The sequence below is a fragment of the Neodiprion pinetum genome, chromosome 6 (genome assembly GCF_021155775.2).
Source record: "Neodiprion pinetum isolate iyNeoPine1 chromosome 6, iyNeoPine1.2, whole genome shotgun sequence".
Classification (NCBI taxonomy): Eukaryota; Metazoa; Arthropoda; class Insecta; order Hymenoptera; family Diprionidae; genus Neodiprion; species Neodiprion pinetum.
In genome coordinates this window covers 20,515,314-20,534,940 of record NC_060237.1, presented here as the reverse complement: position 1 = coordinate 20,534,940, position 19,627 = coordinate 20,515,314, and the positions used below count along the sequence as shown (strand labels likewise).

General features: G+C 36.7%; 5 protein-coding genes across 10 annotated transcripts; 2 read left to right on the top strand and 3 right to left on the bottom strand.

Annotated features, from left to right (window-relative positions):
• Positions 1-19: 19 nt before the first annotated feature.
• On the top strand, positions 20-755 carry mRpL34 (mitochondrial ribosomal protein L34). Its single transcript, XM_046633691.2, has 2 exons — positions 20-239; positions 385-755. The coding sequence occupies exons 1-2, from the start codon at positions 199-201 to the stop codon at positions 653-655; spliced, it is 312 nt and encodes a 103-aa protein (XP_046489647.1). The 5' UTR covers positions 20-198; the 3' UTR covers positions 656-755.
• Positions 739-2,834, bottom strand: LOC124222556 (mitochondrial mRNA pseudouridine synthase RPUSD3). Its single transcript, XM_046633685.2, has 4 exons — positions 2,407-2,834; positions 2,101-2,290; positions 1,774-1,972; positions 739-1,640 (listed from the first exon to the last, which is right to left on the bottom strand). Exons 1-4 carry the CDS (start codon positions 2,666-2,668, stop codon positions 1,122-1,124), a joined length of 1,170 nt encoding a protein of 389 aa, XP_046489641.1. The 5' UTR covers positions 2,669-2,834; the 3' UTR covers positions 739-1,121.
• TAF1C-like (TATA box-binding protein-associated factor RNA polymerase I subunit C-like) lies at positions 2,705-7,093 on the top strand. Its single transcript, XM_046633681.2, has 12 exons — positions 2,705-3,103; positions 3,196-3,495; positions 3,584-3,685; positions 3,776-3,909; positions 4,055-4,145; positions 4,224-4,346; positions 4,554-4,752; positions 4,893-5,028; positions 5,114-5,337; positions 5,519-5,784; positions 5,875-6,048; positions 6,137-7,093. The coding sequence occupies exons 2-12, from the start codon at positions 3,252-3,254 to the stop codon at positions 6,577-6,579; spliced, it is 2,136 nt and encodes a 711-aa protein (XP_046489637.1). The 5' UTR covers positions 2,705-3,103; positions 3,196-3,251; the 3' UTR covers positions 6,580-7,093.
• Positions 6,598-9,747, bottom strand: LOC124222555 (mitochondrial import inner membrane translocase subunit TIM50-C). The gene is made up of 8 exons (XM_046633684.1): positions 9,473-9,747; positions 8,593-8,945; positions 8,394-8,513; positions 8,061-8,168; positions 7,850-7,981; positions 7,535-7,658; positions 7,298-7,401; positions 6,598-7,182 (listed from the first exon to the last, which is right to left on the bottom strand). Exons 1-8 carry the CDS (start codon positions 9,612-9,614, stop codon positions 7,090-7,092), a joined length of 1,176 nt encoding a protein of 391 aa, XP_046489640.1. The 5' UTR covers positions 9,615-9,747; the 3' UTR covers positions 6,598-7,089.
• Positions 9,748-10,197: 450 nt separating this feature from the next.
• On the bottom strand, positions 10,198-15,968 carry LOC124222552 (titin homolog). Of its 6 annotated transcripts, none has more exons than XM_046633677.2 (7): positions 15,951-15,968; positions 14,110-14,339; positions 13,667-13,891; positions 13,077-13,251; positions 11,811-12,970; positions 11,133-11,689; positions 10,198-11,053 (listed from the first exon to the last, which is right to left on the bottom strand). In XM_046633677.2, the coding sequence occupies exons 2-7, from the start codon at positions 14,275-14,277 to the stop codon at positions 10,750-10,752; spliced, it is 2,589 nt and encodes an 862-aa protein (XP_046489633.1). In that variant the 5' UTR covers positions 14,278-14,339; positions 15,951-15,968; the 3' UTR covers positions 10,198-10,749. The 6 variants fall into 6 exon arrangements, with proteins under 6 accessions (XP_046489633.1, XP_046489631.1, XP_046489634.1 ...); XM_046633675.2 differs by lacking the exon at positions 15,951-15,968 and adding an exon at positions 14,983-15,215; XM_046633678.2 differs by lacking the exon at positions 15,951-15,968 and adding an exon at positions 14,820-14,856.
• Between the last annotated feature and the right edge of the window lie 3,659 nt (positions 15,969-19,627).

The window sequence follows — 19,627 nt, the reverse complement described above, 5'->3', positions numbered from 1 at the left end:
ATATTACATAATTTTGCCGTTGCGTCGAGCGTCTTTTTGGCGCTGACGGCATGGCGCTGCCGTGTCAAGTTTTCGTCGCCTTAATTTGAGGCCCGTGATAATCCAGCCTAAAGAAACCTTACCGCAAGCCAGCTGATACAGCTTGAAAATTAAGTAACATTTCGATTCTGTTTCAGTGTTGTGTGATAGCCGTAACAAATGTTCGGAACATTGGTATCAACGCTCTTCAATGCCACCAGGTGAGCAGTGTGGGTTTATGTTACTCTTTGTGAAACTAAATAAAACCTATTTTTTTTAGGTTAGTAAATGACTGCACTTATAGCGTAGAATCACGATGTAAGACATTACATAGTGTGTATTAACAGCATATCTTATACATCTCAGGCAAATTGCTCCTTCATTCATTGGAAAACAACTCCATTCGACATCTTTGAAAGGGATTACAAACGGATTATGTGTATCGAGTGTCAATGCTACGGCAGGAGGAACCTGGGCCTTAATTCCTGTTAGGAACAAGATCCGCTGGCACTTCCCAAAGGCTAGAGAAACTATTCGAATTGTAAGACATGGCTGGAATACAAGAATGTCTACACCAAATGGGCGGAGAATTTTAATGCGAAGGATACTTAAAGGGAGACATGTCCTTAGTCACTGAATAAAACAAACAATTGATTATTAGATGGTATCATAATTATCACTGTAAAAATTTAGTCCTTGCAATAAATAAATTTTCGACGCTTCACAGGTGTGACCAATTTTATGTATATTTTCTACCACTGATGTCTATTTACAATAAAGACTGCATATAATCGGCAAATTAAATTACCTGCATTTCGTGAATTTAATCACAATTAATTGTACCATGGGTATAATTCTGTATCAATTCTGAACACTGTCCTCATACATATAAACTAAAAGTAGTAACTACATTACTCAATAAATTCGATGTATTAGTGCAGACGTCCTACTGGAAAATTTCTTATTACTTTGTAATAAAGATGCAAAGTTGTCTGCGAACGTACTTATCAAGTTCAATACCATGAAATTGCAATTGTACTGTCAAAAAAAAATTTGAAAAACAGTCTAAAACATTGATACAACCCTATTTAACACATGGACTTTTACTGTGCGACAGCAACAGACATTTCATTATGAACTTCCTCATTTCCAGTTGGAATTTTGAATTGGAGCTGGTCACAAGTCCATTGAAAACTATGCGGCAATGGAGCCACAAGCTTCAGATCTTGCCCACGAGATGGAAATGACATTAATGTAATTTCTCTCAAGTGAATGTGCGCAGGTATTATGACTGCTTGAGACTGTTGCAAATTCAACTTTTTTAAGAGCTCTGGCTGTAGTATCGGTATTTGCCTTGACGCATCAACAAAAGGACTTATATGCATATACGATCCCATTAATTTTTTCACCCGAGAACCATGAATGTTATCGCCTAAAATGGGGCTGACCAAAACAGTCGAAGCAAACACCCTTATGGCGTGCCATTTTGTCGTAAAACATTGAATTTCCATTAGGGCAGACAAGTTCCCATCCGAAGTTGAAATTGTGCGATAACAAACATCAAACGTTTTCACTTCTCTTCTCTTCACTTCATTTTCTCCCCATTTGGTCACAATAATTGGCTGAAAATTAGAACAATGGATTCGGTATCAGTAGTGAATGGCTAATGGGATCACAGGTATCTGAACAATAAAATTGTCTTTAGTAATGATAACAAGATTAAAGCTTAATCAGATAATTTTATGAGATGTCTACCTGCTTGTAAGTTTTACACGGGCTCTCTTTCTTTCTTATGGCAAGATTTAATTCCCCACTATTGCTTCTAGGTAGCTTAGTCGTGACAACCCAATAACTTCGTGCAAATGTTTTAGCACATTGGGCACGAGATAAAGCCTTCTTTATTGCATAAGCTTTTTTTTCATCGCTTGCTAGGATTGAAATGCCACTAATATATCTGGAAAGAATAGAAATTTTACTGCTTGGCAAAATCAATTACACATGGATTTTTTCAACAAGTATAAACTGTGATACTAGATCGGTGAGTTATCTTAGGGAAGTTAAGAAATTATTCTCTGCAACTACCTTTCAGGAGATTTGACAATACTGAGCGATGGATATCCAAGGTCTTGAGATATTTTCGGAAGAACATCTAACAACGTATAGTTGACAGAATTGGATATGCCAGCCATAGGCTTCCATTTTGTCCTTTCACTCGTTATTTCTCGCGAAAAGTTGGAAATGCCGTACGGTTTGTTAAGAACAACCACACCATCTAGCACCAAATAGAATAATAAAAATAATATGGAATTCACATACTTACAGTATCTCGCGAGACTATATAAGTGAAATTTTTTTTTTTTTTATTATAACAAACACGGAAAACATTACCTTTGTTGTAAATAACATTGTCAATCAAGTCTTGGGAAAAGTTTTCGATTGATTTCCAAGGGTGAATTTTTTTATACGGATGTAAGGGTTTCCTGTCTCGTTCGACCTTTTCTTGGTCATTCGTTTCTCGGGAACCTGTCTTTCGATTTTTTGATTGTTTATCTAGGTTATGAGCAGTCACAAATGATAACCTATTCGTGCGATTCACTTCGTAAATTTTCAATAACGTACGCTGAACGAATTGTTGCAAAGTACCCTTCATCGTAAACTTCGGGTATGGTATCTATCAACAGTACTAAAACTCTCGCATCTTTATCCAATATTACCTTTAACAAAAATTACTCCAAAAATTGAAATGCACTTACTCAACAACACGGATTCGGCGAAACACGTGTGTGTCAGCCGGTCGTGTCCGTGTTTGTTTTTCGATGAAATTTCCGACGTTATAAACTATTCCAAAAACATCGCAAATTCCTGAAGCACGTTGACTGAGGATCTCAGTCAAAGCTGTATGTAAGACCACGCTATGATCCCACGTGCGTCCCGCGTCTTTATTCATTCGTACAGGCGTTGGTACAGAATATGAAATATACGAACAGGCGATGTTCTTTACCGAATTTACCGCATTAACGTGATAAAAATGTCTTCAACAACTTTAAAACCATCCACGAATATCTAAAATTATAAAGAAAAGCAGGTTAGTTTTCCAGTATTTTCACCTTTAGTTTCTGATTTTAAACACTCACACCACACTCCAGTTTTAACGTATTCTTTGTAAATTTATTCTAGCAAAATTGTTGAAGGATTGTATTTACACTAGCTTATGGTATGTTTGAATCGTTATAATGTTTCAACAAAACGGTAAGGCACCAACTTTATTGAGCCGTGCAATAAATAACCTGCAAGGCAAATTGAAAAACAGCTTTCTCAATGGTCATCCACATCACATAGTTCCTGGTTATAATTTAAGTAAAAATCCTGACGTTGAGAATTATGACGAGGATCATCTTATGAATATGTTTCAAGAGTTTCCCTACGATGCAAATTTACCAAAGCCTCTATTACCCCCGGCAAGACTGCCTCAGTGTGGTGAGTTCTTCTGCAGTTTAGTTTGTAGCCTTTACCCAAAAATTCCCTGAAAGTTGTCGTCTTCTTAACTTTAGAACAATTTTCCTAGTTCTTAGAAACAGTGATCCAGCGTTGCAGCTTCTTAAAATTAAATCTGAAATCAAGGACAATGTCAATCAAATAATCAAGTATCATGAAACACATAGAAAAGGTATGTTATTAGAGTTTAATACTGAGAAAAACAGTGCAAATTAATTATACCAAAATTTAAAAACATTCATTTAATCTCGATTTTTTTCAGATCTGAAAGTTTGCCACAAGACAAATCTAAAGTGGACAAAAATAGGAAAAGATACAGTAGAATCATCGGTGCCAAGATATGTTGCTAAGTTGGCTGAAATAATGGAGTGTGATCCAGATCCTGAATTTGAAGGGGTAAAAAATTGTCTAAAGAAACAGAAAATTTCTTTCATTAGATTTTACAATTTTTACACTAATAAATTTGTTTAGTACAGTTGAAATGAGTTTTTGGTTGAAGCTGGATTTACTTGTTGTTGAGAACATATATTAACTGTTGCAGGAATATAACTGGTATTATACAGGTGGATCTTTAGACAACTTGTGTGTCTTTGATAGAAATATATTGCTCTTTCCATATGCCAATGAATTAGGTATGGAAGTAATTAATATTTGATCGATAATTGTACCATAGTAAAGGTCCAAGGATTGAGTAAAAATTGCCATTGCAGTTGCTGCACCATTAATTGAGAAACCAAATTCATCGTGGAAGCCAAATTTAAGAATAGCAGGAAAATGTGACCTCAGAAGTACCTTGTATGAAGTAAAGCATGTCGTTACTGCAGGGCGTTGTTGTGAGTGATACGTTGATAATCTAATATTTCAACTAAAAAGCTATTTTTCGCATGGAAGTTCAAGTTAATGTAATGTACACAACAATTTTGATCTGTAGAGTATCAATTGCCAAGCCAAACACGTTTTAAAGGAAAAATTCATAACAGAATTTATAATAAAGATTCTGTCTAATGAGTAACTTTTTCTTGGTAAAAATTGTATTTCAGGTAGGATTCTCGGCAGGCAAAAGTACTCTTGTAACTTCTATTCCCTGAGGGATGATCAGGAAAAATTGGAACTGAATGAAATTCACCAGGAGCTATCAGAGTTGCCATACATCAGTGCGGACTTAAATCTGATTGAGTCTAATAAATATTGTGTAGTGAATAGTTCCCGATCTGTGGAATTCAAAGATTTGAGTAAAACGTAATTTCTTTTGTTTCTCATAAACAAAGCTGGTTCTGAACAATTGTCTCCTCAGCTTATGAAATGATGATTGAGCAACAACTTTTTAGTTTAATTTACCAATCATCAATGATAATAATTTTCCTTTATGTATTCAACAGGAAGTGTTTGAGCTGCACAACAATGCCGAAACATGGAACATTGCCAGATAATTGGATGAGTATAAAATTCAATAAATCAGATCCAAATTTGATAACATTTGTTGACAGGTGTTGTCTATATTATATTGATTTACGGGTAAGATTTACAAATGACCTTGCTGTCCTTTATCATATTTTCTTCGCTGTTCTCAAATATTACGTAAACTTCATGGTTTCGACAGATTCCGTTGGATGGGCCTACTTTGACTTTGTGTCCGAAGCATAACTTGGAAATATGTGAGATGATTTCTGTGAATTCTGCAAGCAAACAGAATTCGTTTCATCAATACTTGGGAACATATCACAGCTTGTTGTTGTGCGACAGTCGATTTGGAAATTCAAGTGTTGTACAGAAATGGACTCACCAGTTTAAAAGTCCTCCAGTTTTTTCTTCGATTATAGAAAGGTACGTATATTTGGTTACAAGATCACATACTAAAATATAAAACTATTACTCTACAAATATGCTTTACCCACCACACTTAAGCTATTATAAATTGGAAAACTATTTTGACATCCAACTTCCGGTGGTTAACATTATTTTTAAATAACTAATATGAATACGTAATGATATCATCTATTGACAGAAATGGTGAAGAGATTATCACTTTATCTAGCCAGTTGGCTGGGGAAAATTCAATAATTATTAACAATTGGACAAACGACACAAAAATGCATTCATATGCTTTGCCATACATGCCGCCAAGTACGTCAGAAACTTTGAAAGCATGCCAAGACATAGGAAAATGTCTAGAACCGAACCTGAGAAACAGATTAGAACTTTGCAATGCTGGTACTGTGTTGAATCTAAACGATAGAAATGATGTGACTCTGTTCACTCAGAATTCAATAGGTACAATAAGTTTCGTGTAACCGCATACTAGTAACTTTTGTGAATTCAACAAAAGAAATTTAATAATTTTATATGGCTCAAATTATATAGGTGATATATTTTACCAGTGCATAACGCACGAGAAGATTTCAGGAAATGATTCAGACGTGAATACAAATTCTCTACTGGCATTAGAGGCTTGGGAAGAAGCATGTTTAGCACAGAGTAAAACTGTGAAGCCCTTAGTAATCTCAGAAAAAGCAAGTATGGAACATATATTCAATGGTGAGTTGGAAAAATGATTAAATCGAAATTTATTATTGTAAGCAAGATTGAATCAGTTACTTCAATTTCTAATGATATCTTTCACCAGAAATGAGGAATAAAAATCGTCGCTTGGAACAGAAGGAACCAAAAGTACGATGTCATGAACCGAAGTGGTTTCAGTCAGTGGAGGAATTAAATTCTTACGTTGACATTTTCGCCCCAGAACTTTTAGCAATGTGGGACATACGACAGGATTCTGCCCCCTTGACTGTAACTCCGCACCAAAAAGTGTTGAGTTGGTTGGAAAAGAAAACTCCCTCTCAAAGTACGACACAGTCACAAAATCTAACACAGTCCCAAGAAGACACATCGATAATAAACGAATCAAACGAAATTCTTTCTCAAGAATTGATTAGCGTATCTCAAAATGTACCACCCCAGTATACTTTTGATAACACTCAGAATGAGCAATCCTGTTATGATGTACCCAAATCAAAAAAATCTCGGAAAAAATTGGCTACAAAGAAAAACTACATTGCTGGTTTTTAATGAGTACCTATGTTCGAGTCGGAGAATCGAAATTTCTTTTTTTATTCTTAAAATCGAAGCATAAGTGATAGTCCATGGCGATGAAATGTTAACATTGTTATTAATATTTTTAGAACTGTTAGTTTCAGTGATGCATATATCATAATTTGCATCGAGATAAAACAGTGAGAAATAATTAATAGGAAACTGGTAACTTCGAAGGCCTGAAATAATTTTGGTAAATGTTACAGCATAGGTTAAGTCAAAAAATAAATTTTTGAAATGGTTTACAATTACTGTATATTCTTATTTACAAAATATGTTGTATTAAGCAATACAACACGTTAAATAAATTATTCAACTTATGATTGGATATCAATAAGTAACTGTGAGTTTTCATTCATTATAGCATTTTCAAACTGGTTTTCTGATCCAGAAAGTCACGGGCGATAATGAAATGTGATTTATGCGTACACGTTCTGACAGTAAATGCAAAAAATATTGCACTTTTCCACCTTTTACGTTCAATCGTTAACGATTCCGTAAAAATGATGGTTTCCATTTTGACATCAGCACTTTATTGTCGTCCTTCAATGACTTGTGTTCATCCTCCTCCATTTGTAGCTAAAGAAAAGTAAATCGTTCGTTCAATCTATTGTAAATTTATTGCTGTAGACTGTGTTTTTAAATAATCATAAAAATCAATTTGATTATTTTTATATAAATAGTGACTACTTACCAAAAGTTTTCGTTGGTTCTCTCTGAAAGCTTCTAATGGATTGTCAAATTGTTTGTAGTAATTAAGAACATCCCTCACATCTTCTACATTTGTTGCTGATATCACTGTAAAAAGGTGAATTTTGCGTTACAGCATTTCAACTTTCTGATTTGCAGATAACTCATTTTCGTGTAAGCTATCTCGAAATATCGTTAAGTGATCTAGCATTCATTTAATAAATTTCTAATTTAAACATACTTTTGAGGAATGCAGCTAAGTCATACAAAGTCGTATCATCATCGTTCCCTTTCCACCTTGGAAGCTTCAGTATATTTTCAGGATTGAGTTTCACACTTTCGCTATTCCAATCGACTACGATTACCTAAGAAAATCAAAGCATGTAAATCATAGTTAATAATTAAACGATACAAGATGAAGAAACATAACAGGTACTTAGAATATGCCTCTTTATAGCAACTATTTATTTACTATTATTATTCTAGTTTGGAATCAATTCTTATCCCTGCCAAGTGTTTTTTTTTTCCAATGCTTTACACATTGTATTGAACTCACTTTACTGAGATCCCTGTTAAGTGCAGCCAAATCCTTGACGTGGTGCCCATCCACAAAACGCGTTGCATCTCTCACCAGTCTGTACATAATATATCCTTGCGGGTCTAAAGCATCCAAGATGGGGAAAACAGTCTGAAATTTGTTGAAATTTTGCATACGTAAAGAAATATTTCAGAAAGTAAACGCACAGTATGCTGTATAAAATACTCACCATTCCTTGTTCGGCTGTGTAAATCACAATTTCAAATTGAGGTGGTGCAACAGCCTCCAAAAACTGATCGACTCCTGGACGTTTCTTAAATCTCCAACCAGTTTGGTACTGTTAGAAAATAATGACCAGTTTGTTAGAGTGAAAGTTGTATGAATTATCATCTCATGATGAGTAGTGGTTGTAATTATTGAATTGGAGTATATTCAACGACAAATTAAATGGAACTACATTGTATTTCATGATTCGACTTTTGCATGGTCTACATAGTAGTCACAGAATGTAATTCAGAACTTTATTTACATTGTCATAGTGAATAACGCAGTAAATGCTTACCGTCCAATCAGGGTGAACCAATACATCTGTCAATTCAAGAATCAAGGTATATGGAGGTTGCATATAAGGATATTTCAATGGATCTGGTAGTAACTTCTCTCTACTTGGTTCTTGAACAAGCTGTATGAACAGATTTGATGTTGTTGATTGATTAGAACAGGGGTATTGAATTTAACAAAAAAAAGCCTTGATATCATACTTTTTTGTAGTAGTTTAGTTCCCTACGTAGTCTCTTGTACAACTGTTCGAAGTAAGGTAAATTACTGAATTCATCTTCGATAATGTTTCCTTGTTCGTCAACATTGGGTCTAGCTAATTCATAAATTAAGAAAGAGCCCATCACACCCATCGATACTCCAAAGAATGCAAAGCTATACTTCATCATTTTCCACGAATGTTCTCGCTGCTTTTTATCTTCGGCTTCTTGTTTTTTCTGATCCGCATCTTGACTCGACTCTTCATTTTGACCACCTGTTGCACTCACGGGTTTTAAATTTTGATCAACTGTCGATTGTATGTTTGTAAGACTCCCAGCTATCCCAGGACGGTTTGCTAATGAAACACGAATAAAATAAACTCACTAATGTAACACACTGAATACAAGCAAGCTTTTACCTTATCTTTAAATAACTTTAAGAAATTAATTCAATGCTGTGATATTTCTTGATAAACTTTGAAAAAAAAAAAAGTTCACATATTTTGTTTTGCAAGGAAAACATTTAACGTTTGTTTACTGATTGTATTGTACGATTAAAGTTAGCCTCCCTCCCAAGCGGTTCAGAATAAGATGACACTCAGCTGTAAAAAACACTCATTGTATTTGAATTACATTTTTTTGAGTGACGAAAACGTATCCAAAGGCTTAATTCCTCACGTGCTAATTTGCAGAGCTTATTTTTGACAGAGTATACGGAAAATAATTGTGATATTAAAATTAGCTTTAATGCAGAGTTGTAGTAATGCAGATTCGCCGATACGAGAACAGTAAATAGAGTTTTCAACGGTTTTTTCTACGGTATTAAATTCGTTTATCAAAGTCTCGCAAGGTTGAGGTTATGTCGTTAGCGCAATGTACTCACGATCGGTGCTGTAATAAAATTTTTGTGCTGACTGAACGACGGATAATTTTCTAATCGGTTGACGGAGCGTTGAATACGTTCCGCACCTGTTGCTATTGTATATTTTACAGAAAACTCGTAATCCTCGAGCCGCGAATGCCATCGCTTATCACGTACCACACTTTGATCGGTTGGTTGGTTGAAATATTTTGTGAAGAAATGCCGGGATTTTTCGGGTAAGCACAGTCTACTAACTTATCGGTAGATTCCCAAACTGCCGAAATATCGAAACACACGTGGAAAACCGATGTATTTGCAAATTTCGAAATCACCAGGATGAACATAATTTTGTTTTTCTGTTGGAAAAAAGATGAGTGTTTTCCAATTGGAAAGCAATGAAGCTTCCGAAAGTTTTGTCAGAAATTACAGGAATAATCGACTTTCCGAAGGCTCAGTGGCTACAATTTTCGGAGTTCGTAGAAGTTCGCAAAATTATGTAGCCCTTCTTTACTGAACATTAGATTTTCCAACCAAATTTCATTTTAGCTGATTTAGTGATTTCTCCTGAATTTAAAAGATCATTCACGTTGAAAAATTCCTTCCACTTAACGGTTTGGTGGAATGAATGACCAGAATAAGTGTATTTCCATAATAACTTCTCGATACCATATGAATATTCTTTCGTGCAAGATGATTATTCAATAATAAATTTTTATTTCAAGTTATATTGTATAAATATAGATAATACCATCATCATATCTCTGTGTAGATGCCAAAAGGTAATGCTGAGCATTTTATAAGGTATATTGGCATTTCCATATTATTGAATTAGCGATCATTTAGTTGAGCACTTCTTTAAAAAAAGATTCGATATTAACGAATATTAGTTACTCCGACTAGTGTATCCAATATGCCTAAATTTTGAATGGACAATTGCAGAAATACAAATCAACTTTTTCGTTAAAATAATAATGATTCATTCAGGAATTTCAAAATGAAGGGTCTACCGAAAAACAGTCAAAATTTTTTAAACAATTTATAAATGCATCATTACTAATTTTATCGCACAATTCAACTGAGAAAATATTAACCACCAAGAGAGCTTCTGAAATTTTTTCTTTTCTCTGTATAGACGGTTTTTCTCTAAGTATTTGTTTCCTTACTTATTGTATAATAACAGCCATATGTTTGAACGCTTAGTAGAATAAAATATAGTATAGATTTTAAAGTACAAATTTTTGAACAAGAATTAAAGAATAGGTATTATATGCATTTAGTTTTTTCTTAGACTTCGTAACTCAATGGTGTTTCGTTTGCATTATATTTTTTCGATGAAGCATCTTGACCATCTTTTTTGCCGTGAAACCGGCACGGCCACCCCAATGCTTTCGATCTCTTGTCTCCTTTGGTTGGACCCAGTAATCGTAAGACTCTTCATCATCTATTCGTTCTTTGGAATTCGATCGACATTTGTCTGGTCCATAACATTTAGAACCAACTTTCGCAAAAACCTTTTCTCGAGCATCTTGACGCGAAGAAGCACGTTCGAAGAACCATTCAGAGCGATGATTACCATCACGATGCATCTCCCGAGCATGAGATCTGTAAATTTCGAGTTTACACATTTATAGGAATACAAAATACTGGTCGATTTAGAGTAAGTTCTTGTAAATCATGTTACCTTTGTAGTTGCCAATCGCCTGATAACTGACCACTACTCTTTTGATTGGTGTTTTGCTTTTTTGAATCTTTTTGAATTTTCGTAGGCCTCATCTTCGGAGGCGGCAAAGTTTTTTCGTTATACATAACTTTTTTTAAATCTTCAGTATCATAATTGTTCTGTGTTTTTATCCACTTTTTACCGCGCTTCTTCTTGCGTTTTTTGTTATTATCTTTGTTTTCGTCATTAGATACCACTTTTTTCTTTGATTGAGTTGATGTAGTAGAATCATTGGAACATTTTTCACCCTTTCGACAGAGTTTGAGAGACCCGTTCGATGAAGGAATTTTTTCATTGCTTTGTAACAGCTTTTCTTTGTATACTTCTTCTGAAATTTCTTCGCATAATGGAGATTCTTGGAATCCTGGAGCCACATCATGTTGTACAACCGACTGGCGAATGTTAGCATTCCACTGCTCTTTCATGATCTTGACATTCTGTAGTACATTAATATCACTTTCACTTGGGGTGACATCGTGCTTTGTCTCGCGCAAGTTATCCTTTTCTTCGGCGCTCACCTTTGTATACAAAATTGAAAACAACATTCAGAAGGAGAGCAAATTACTTAACGAATCAATTCACACGATTTCCCAAGGTGTAAATTACAAATAAAATGCTCGCAAACCATCAATTTCTTACCTCACTTGGGAACTTGACACTATGTGGTTTTTCCTCATCCAATTTTCCCTGCTCAGATGGCACAGCATTGCTTGTTGATTTTAAAATGGTCGAATACAACGGTTTTTCTTTTGCATTTGGTACTTCAGGCTTGACCATTTTATCGCAAATAGATTCTAATTCAACCCAAAGGTTTTGACTCATAGGACAAGTTTCTGCTGGCACTAATATTTCCATCACAGAATTTTTACAGCTTTGCGAATCTCTGCTTGATTTCATAATCCTGGTTCTCTTCTTACCCCGTTTTATGCCATTCTCTAACAGAATTCTCCCGGACTCTTGTTTAGTGTCTTTTCCTTCTAGGCGAACATTTGGTTTTTTTTTCCAAAAATCAATATTTTTATTGTAATTGTAAGTCAAATCTGGCATTGAACTGTCGCTAGAATAATCTTTTGAAAAATCATTTTCAGTTCCAGAAGACGAGTTTTCGGATAAGCTCGCTATTGCTTTACCTGTAGTCTTCGGGTAAATTTTTCGATTCGATTTTCGTTTTTCTTTTGTTTCTATAGAACGTGCATTTGGCTTTAAGGTAACGTTTAATACTCTGTCGCAGCTCTTTAGAAAAGAATTATTTTCTTCTAAGGATTGAGACACCTTTTCATCCAACGATCCAGACGTTTTCAACAAGCACAATCTCTTGTTCAACTTGTGCCTAACTTTGTTTAATTTATGATGAATTTTCATAGTCAATCCATGTATGGTATAAGTTAAATCGGTGAGCAGCGATTCGCAAACATCTCTTATCCTCGTTTCAGCATTTCTCATAAACTCCATCTGCTTTGGCCTTTCTGTATTACCAAGTTCTTTCACAACAGTGTGTACAATATTTTTAAATTCAATCAAATCAGTAACAATGCTTTGTGTCTTGGATGCGTCTAAACTTATAAAGTCATTCTCTGGGTTGATATCATCAATAACAGAGCACAATGTGTTCAGTGATATTTGTAATTGTTCCAAGATCGTAGTATCTGGATCGAAGATGTAAGTGTCTGAAATTTTAAAATGTTTCTCACGTTGTTGGAAACGTTTTGTTCTTGATTTAGATCCCCGGATGGGTAGTTTTTCTTGTGCTCGTTTCACTTGCAGAATACTGGCTTTTATTTCGACGAGAACGTTTTTAACTGTAGAAAAAAAAAATTACAAATAATGCTGTCAGTCACTTAAAAAAACTCTTGTAGTTTGTCACCCATGCATGAGTACAGTTATATTCTATCTGCTCTAGCTTACCTTCGTTTAATTCTTTTATTCGATTAATCAACATGTCACTTTCTGCCTTTATAGTATGAAAATCGATGGCACTCGTAATAGGACACTCGTCATCCATTCTAAGGATGCGGCCTGCACCAAGTCCAATAATAGCTGCCAATGAACAGGCAATTACAAAGTTCAAAATCGTTCCAACCTAAAAAAACGAGTTTTGAAATATTTTGTTACATAGGCATGTAAATGTGAGGATCTGTGTTATATGAAATATATTGATGTAAAAGTATGTATTGTTCTTAATATGGCAATAATAGAGGTTTTGCAAATTTATGGATCAGTGGTGATAAAATTGTAAACAACCAATTAGCAGCTTGGTAATTGGTTGCATAAATTTCTACGAGTATTTAGGGAAAGATTAATCCAGTTTTAGAATGGGATATCAGCACTTTTTCCTGAACTAAATTCCAATATTAAAATTGTTTCGGCGATAGATTATATTGAACTACATCATAATATTTACTGCACACATTGCTGTGAAAACAAAGATATTCTCTGACGAAATAATATAAAATTCTCTGTTTTACTGTTTAATTAATTTTCAACATAGAAAATACCTGCGGACTTGATTTTTCTCCAGTCTTTTCAAATTTGTTAATCGTACTGCACAAATGGTTTCGGCAACCATTGATTTCTCCAAATTTCTTTGTTGCAATTAACTGATCACCATCGCAATCAGTTATTACCGATATACCATCAGAATCTTCAACTGGTTTGTCATCATCGCTTCTCGTTTCATTATCCACAGCATCGGTATCAGGTGACGAAAGCACTTCTATACTCTGTGTGAGAATAGTTTATTACTTGAAGTCAATTGAAATTTCATTACTGCAATTTAAATATTCCGAATCGAGTACTTTATAAAACGAACTAAAAGCTACGACAACTTGCAAATCTCTCCTGAGAGCAATATATCACCCTAATAAGTACTGACATTATCGTAGCTGTGATTATTGTCAGTTCAGAATTACAAAGTCTTGATCTATACAATGAGTCTTACCCCAAAAGTATCCTGAGCGTCACTGACAGACATGTCGTTATTACTGCCTTCGTCGGAATCATCTTTCTTTGAACAATTTCCACCAATTATTGTCCAACCGTCGTTGAAAAAATTTTCGATACTTTCAGAGTTCCCAAAATCGTAATAAGTCTGTTTATTGTCAGCCATGATGAATTGTTCTCTTTATGAAGTCTGTGCCGATGTAGCGTGGAGTCGCTTCTTTATGCCATCTGTAATTGGATTATTAATATTAAAGAAGTTTTAAAACAGCGCAATGAATATTTAATTCTTCAACGTGGCATTAGAATTGTCAAATAATAACTATTGCAATGATTATTATCGTTTAAATACTCAATTGATTATGTGAATAATAAGCTAATTCTCAATAAATTACACTGCAGTAAGGTCGCATTGATTATATCAACAGTTCAAACTGATCGAGGCAAAAGTGTACAATCGTTTCTACAATTGAGAAGTTTATCTGACATGAAAATGAATAAAACTGTGAAATTGTGTGGCAGTATGACTGGATGTAATTGAAGTAATGAACAAAGAAGCTGAACGTAAATAGCACCGCAGATATATAACGACTGCATGGATGCAAAATACGCATAAGGCGCTATTCAGAAGTAAAATTTTATGAATAAGACTTCTGATACATGTAATTCCCTCCCGTTTCGCGTTCAATGACACTGAAACATTGCAGTCACCTATTGTAAATTGTAAATAATTACTGCAAGCTAGACGACACTTTGGTCGCATAAATGAATACGTCGAATCGTTCAAAGCTTACTAGTAGTTTTTTCGTAAGGTTTCTCGTTCTTGTTCTTGGTATTAATTTACTTGTCAATTTCAGCGAAAGTTTAACATTACTTCGTTGCTGCGAATGGTGTGGCGATGTGCAACTTTTCATCGTTGTATTATTTTGTTTTAGCGTTTCCCCCCTTTGTTTTCTTTATTTTCACTACCCGGGATTGGTGAATTCTATTTGTTTGGCAACAAATGGCACGGCCAGCTGATTGCTAACGGACAACATTTGACGTGTCAAGGCCGCTCGATGCGCGTACTTTCATCCTTCCTTTGTCAGGCATGTTTATACGAATTAATACAGATATGTACCTACTTTCATTCGAGAGGCAGTTCACTCTCGGAGTGAATCGAATGAAAAGTCATTCATCATGTATCATACGTATACCAGCGCCATACTTGTAGTACCGATTCGATAATGGATTCCCGCTTAATAGTAAAAAGGAGACTCATCTCTAATGGAGGAGCTTAGAAAAAATTTGTCCTCGAAAATTTGTTCTTTAGTAGTTTTAGATTTCATTAAGAGCAGCGCCGTCATCGCAATATTCTGAGGTGAAGTTGGTAAGAATTGACTATATATATCACGGTCTTACATACAGGTCCGGAAACTAGTAGGGTGGGGAATGACTCAGATAATGAGGCAAAACCGTGGTTCTCGTCTTCGCCGTCTGCAGTGCTGCCCCCTCGGGGTGAGCCAATCATAAATCAGATCCGAACAGCGGATTTTTCGGCATCAACAATCCTGAATAACACTCAAAAAAGGAAGAAAGATGCGAATAAAAATGATTGAGATGTTTACTAGCATGCCATGGCGGGCGTGATAATTGTTTTATTTTAACGGAATCCTCAAATGTTTAAGTCAATAAAATCTATAAACATCAAGCGAGGGCTCACAACTTTTGAGACAGTTTGAGATCTTGTGGAGACGATCCACCGTTTACACACTTTACACGAGTTATGAACTGTCAAAAACTTCGATGAGCAGGTTATCTTATCGGTATATATCTATATCTATCATACCTAGTCTATCATACCTATACTATCAGCCAAGTCTCCATTCTGTATCTGCTGTATCTCACTCCTAGGGAATTTTCCGTGCTATCAGCAGAGACCTACACATCTCTGCTGCCAGTTTTTGTAACATGGCTGCTGATGGTGGCTTTTGGCATGCTGTTTGTGCGTGGAGTTTCATCACTGGAAAAAAGAACCGTTCTTTTAAAAAACGGATAGTGGCATTGAGTACCTGTTTTCACCGTCGGATAGAGCTAGCGTCTAAATACAATTTTCCTTGGTGATTCCCCGCTTAGAGTCTAGACGCCTCGTAGCTGAGCTATTGAAGTATTCTTGTACAACCGGTGTGTAGATAAAAGCTATGTATGTATAGACATGAAAATTATAACCGAACGTATGTACTGGAATGAGTACGAAGAGGTGAATCACGAAATCAGGAATTCATCACACAATATTATTTTCATTGAATTGAAACACAAAATGATAATAATAATAACTTTTTTCTTATACATCAAAGGATCAAAAATTCACATCAATAGTGCGGTTTTATAATGCAGTCATACGCAATGCGTGCGGGAGGCGCTTCATGGTAACTGTTACAGCAACTTGTTAACCAACTTGACCAGATTTGACTTTAGTAAGGCAAACTATAGTAATGATAATAACTTCATGTCTAGTGTTGGGTGGATCTCAGTTCTCGACACCATCGAAATGGACGGTACAATTAAAGAATTTTTTTTCTGGCACGATATAATATGGAACAATAGCGAATTTTGCACTATGATATACAAAAAGAAACCTGTGTACGGTATTTGGAAGATCTCTCGGTCATAGGATGATTGTATCAACGTCAAATTTATTACAACTGAATGCATTACAATGTTCAAAACTTGTAGCTTATCATATATATCGAGAGTATAAAACTGATTCTGGAAGATACTAACGAAGCGTTCTGGTCCTACCCAAAGGATAAAAATTTAACATCGTCGAAATATATTTATTTAATAATCAAAACTCGTTTCAGGTAAAAAATAACAAATTTGATAAAAACAAGATTTGCAAGTATTTTTCCATACCGATGGCCAAATTCATCCATTTCTAATCGCTTAATTGTAGGGTTTCGAGAACTAAAAATCATGCAAGCAGTAATTAACGATTGTTTCACTTTTCCGACGAAGTAATCAGTAATTTGCAAATATATTGAAGGAAAAATGTATAATCAATATTCTACATTTATAACATGAGAAATGGTTCATTGATGGTTATGGAGCATCGAAAGAATGATTTGGGCCACCCGTGTAGGAAAGTTTAACACTACTTTGATTTCGAAACAGTTTTTTGATGTCAAATAAAGCTTGATTAGGATATGAGTCGAATTTGGACTATGTTAATTGTTTTCTCTTCGAACTAGTAAATCCACAGGGATTGATACATGAAATTGGATTGAGATGAGAGCTTGAGATTTCAGCTTCAATGGAAAAAAATTACCGAGAAAAATTTTAATCGATAGGAGCAACAAACTTCCGGAATGACTATCGATGGCCGACCTTATGTAGACATATCAGATGGGGGAATGTTCAGAGGAGGTCTGAGAGTAGTGGGGCGTCGCACATGGTAGTGAGTAGATACTTTTCAGCCATGTGTAAGTACGAAAAGACGTGACAGATAGAGGAACGAGACGAGAAGTATGAGGTGACGGCAAGAGATGAAAGTGACAGTCCGGGATCCTGCCGGACGTGAAAGATATAAATTCGGAAGGACTTGCATCATTATTATACTCGTTTCCACGCCACTGCAAGCGGTAGAGTATTCGGCGCGCTTTTTTTACCGTGGTATCCCCAGTAGGCCTAATCCACGAATAAACAACTAAATTTAACACTACTGTTTTTATAATTATTCTTATGAGAAATATTACTACAGTTTATCTGGGTCCGGCAAGTAACCAGTTTCGGCCACTTCTGCCCCAACACAGACTCTCCCCAGACGTCACGTTCCCGCGACTAGGACATTCAGTGAAAGTCCAAACGTACAACCCGCCGCCACCAGGGTGTCGAGACACCGCAGTGCACCAGCTTCGTCTCACCTCCATAAATACTGCTTGAATCCGGTACCCTGGCCGGGCGTCGGAGCAGGTACGTATAAAGATGAGATATAGGCCTGGGATATGCCTACTGGCGTCACCATGCACAAGTACACGGTGAAACTTAGGGGTCGCCCAGAACGTCGTAACGTCTGGAACGACTCTACGGGTGCACGGCCTGCTTAGAGACGAAAGCGTGGGGCAGGTGCAGTTTTCAACTAGAGATTCTTGCCACCTATGAGATGATCGCAATTTTATTCCGAATAGAAGTCAGCAAGGTATAATACCTGTTTGAAAGGTTCAGTCTCCAATATCGAGGTGTGAGACGTAAAAGGTTCACGCTCTAATTGCGAGTTGCGATCTCAAAATGCGAGAGGTATTCTTCGCTTCTCTGTCAAGGGTGAGCCGATCAGAGGATTCCACTCCTCGGCTAAGGGGGACCTGACCAGGGGTTCACGCAATTTCCGAACTAAACTTGGCGTTTCAATGTGTTTCTAAACTAACGACGACTACCCGTGAGATGTTCGCGCGTCGGCTCCGAGGTGTGAATCTTGAAGGGTTCAGACTCCAATGTCGAGTTGCGATCTCAAAATGCGAGAGGTATTCTTCGCTTCTCTGTCAAGGGTGAGCCGATCAGAGGATTCCACTCCTCGGCTAAGGGGGACCTGACCGGGGTTCACGCAATTTCCGAACTAAACTTGGCGTTTCAATGTATTTCTAAACTAACGACCACTACCCGTGAGATGTTCGCGCGTCGGCTCCGAGGTGTGGATCTTGAAGGGTTCAGACTCCAATGTCGAGTTGCGATCTCAAAATGCGAGAGGTATTCTTCGCTTCTCTGTCAAGGGTGAGCCGATCAGAGGATTCCACTCCTCGGCTAAGGGGGACCTGACCAGGGGTTCACGCAATTTCCGAACTAAACTTGGCGTTTCAATGTGTTTCTAAACTAACGACGACTACCCGTGAGATGTTCGCGCGTCGGCTCCGAGGTGTGAATCTTGAAGGGTTCAGACTCCAATGTCGAGTTGCGATCTCAAAATGCGAGAGGTATTCTTCGCTTCTCTGTCAAGGGTGAGCCGATCAGAGGATTCCACTCCTCGGCTAAGGGGGACCTGACCGGGGTTCACGCAATTTCCGAACTAAACTTGGCGTTTCAATGTATTTCTAAACTAACGACCACTACCCGTGAGATGTTCGCGCGTCGGCTCCGAGGTGTGGATCTTGAAGGGTTCAGACTCCAATGTCGAGTTGCGATCTCAAAATGCGAGAGGTATTCTTCGCTTCTCTGTCAAGGGTGAGCCGATCAGAGGATTCCACTCCTCGGCTAAGGGGGACCTGACCAGGGGTTCACGCAATTTCCGAACTAAGCTTGGCGTTTCAATGTGTTTCTAAACTAACGACCACTACCCGTGAGATGTTCGCGCTTCGGCTCCGAGGTGTGGATCTTGAAGGGTTCAGACTCCAATGTCGAGTTGCGATCTCAAAATGGGAGAGGTATTCTTCGCTTCTCTGTCAAGGGTGAGCCGATCAGAGGATTCCACTCCTCGGCTAAGGGGGACCTGACCAGGGGTTCACGCAATTTCCGAACTAAATTCGGCGTTTCAATGTATTTCTAAACGA

Bases quoted from the DNA above. Each gene is read 5' to 3' on its own strand.
- LOC124222555 (XM_046633684.1), bottom strand. From the start codon at position 9,614: ATGGCATTCGCGGCTCGAGGATTACGAGTTTTCTGTAAAATATACAAT. The intron at 7,982-8,060 runs GTGAGTATTTTA...AACAAATTTCAG, and splicing joins ACACAGCCGAACAAGGAATG to ACTGTTTTCCCCATCTTGGA. The intron at 7,659-7,849 runs GTGAGTTCAATA...TGATTTTCTTAG, and splicing joins TTAACAGGGATCTCAGTAAA to GTAATCGTAGTCGATTGGAA.
- LOC124222556 (XM_046633685.2), bottom strand. From the start codon at position 2,668: ATGAAGGGTACTTTGCAACAATTCGTTCAGCGTACGTTATTGAAAATT. The intron at 1,973-2,100 runs GTAGTTGCAGAG...TATTCTTTCCAG, and splicing joins ATTGTCAAATCTCCTGAAAG to ATATATTAGTGGCATTTCAA. The intron at 1,641-1,773 runs GTAGACATCTCA...TCTAATTTTCAG, and splicing joins CGTGTAAAACTTACAAGCAG to CCAATTATTGTGACCAAATG.
- mRpL34 (XM_046633691.2), top strand. From the start codon at position 199: ATGTTCGGAACATTGGTATCAACGCTCTTCAATGCCACCAG. The intron at 240-384 runs GTGAGCAGTGTG...TATACATCTCAG, and splicing joins ACGCTCTTCAATGCCACCAG to GCAAATTGCTCCTTCATTCA.
- LOC124222552 (XM_046633677.2), bottom strand. From the start codon at position 14,277: ATGGCTGACAATAAACAGACTTATTACGATTTTGGGAACTCTGAAAGT. The intron at 11,690-11,810 runs GTAAGAAATTGA...TTGTATACAAAG, and splicing joins GTGTCAAGTTCCCAAGTGAG to GTGAGCGCCGAAGAAAAGGA. The intron at 11,054-11,132 runs GTAACATGATTT...CGAAATTTACAG, and splicing joins GGCGATTGGCAACTACAAAG to ATCTCATGCTCGGGAGATGC.
- TAF1C-like (XM_046633681.2), top strand. From the start codon at position 3,252: ATGTTTCAACAAAACGGTAAGGCACCAACTTTATTGAGCCGTGCAATA. The intron at 3,496-3,583 runs GTGAGTTCTTCT...CAATTTTCCTAG, and splicing joins GGCAAGACTGCCTCAGTGTG to TTCTTAGAAACAGTGATCCA. The intron at 3,686-3,775 runs GTATGTTATTAG...GATTTTTTTCAG, and splicing joins TCATGAAACACATAGAAAAG to ATCTGAAAGTTTGCCACAAG.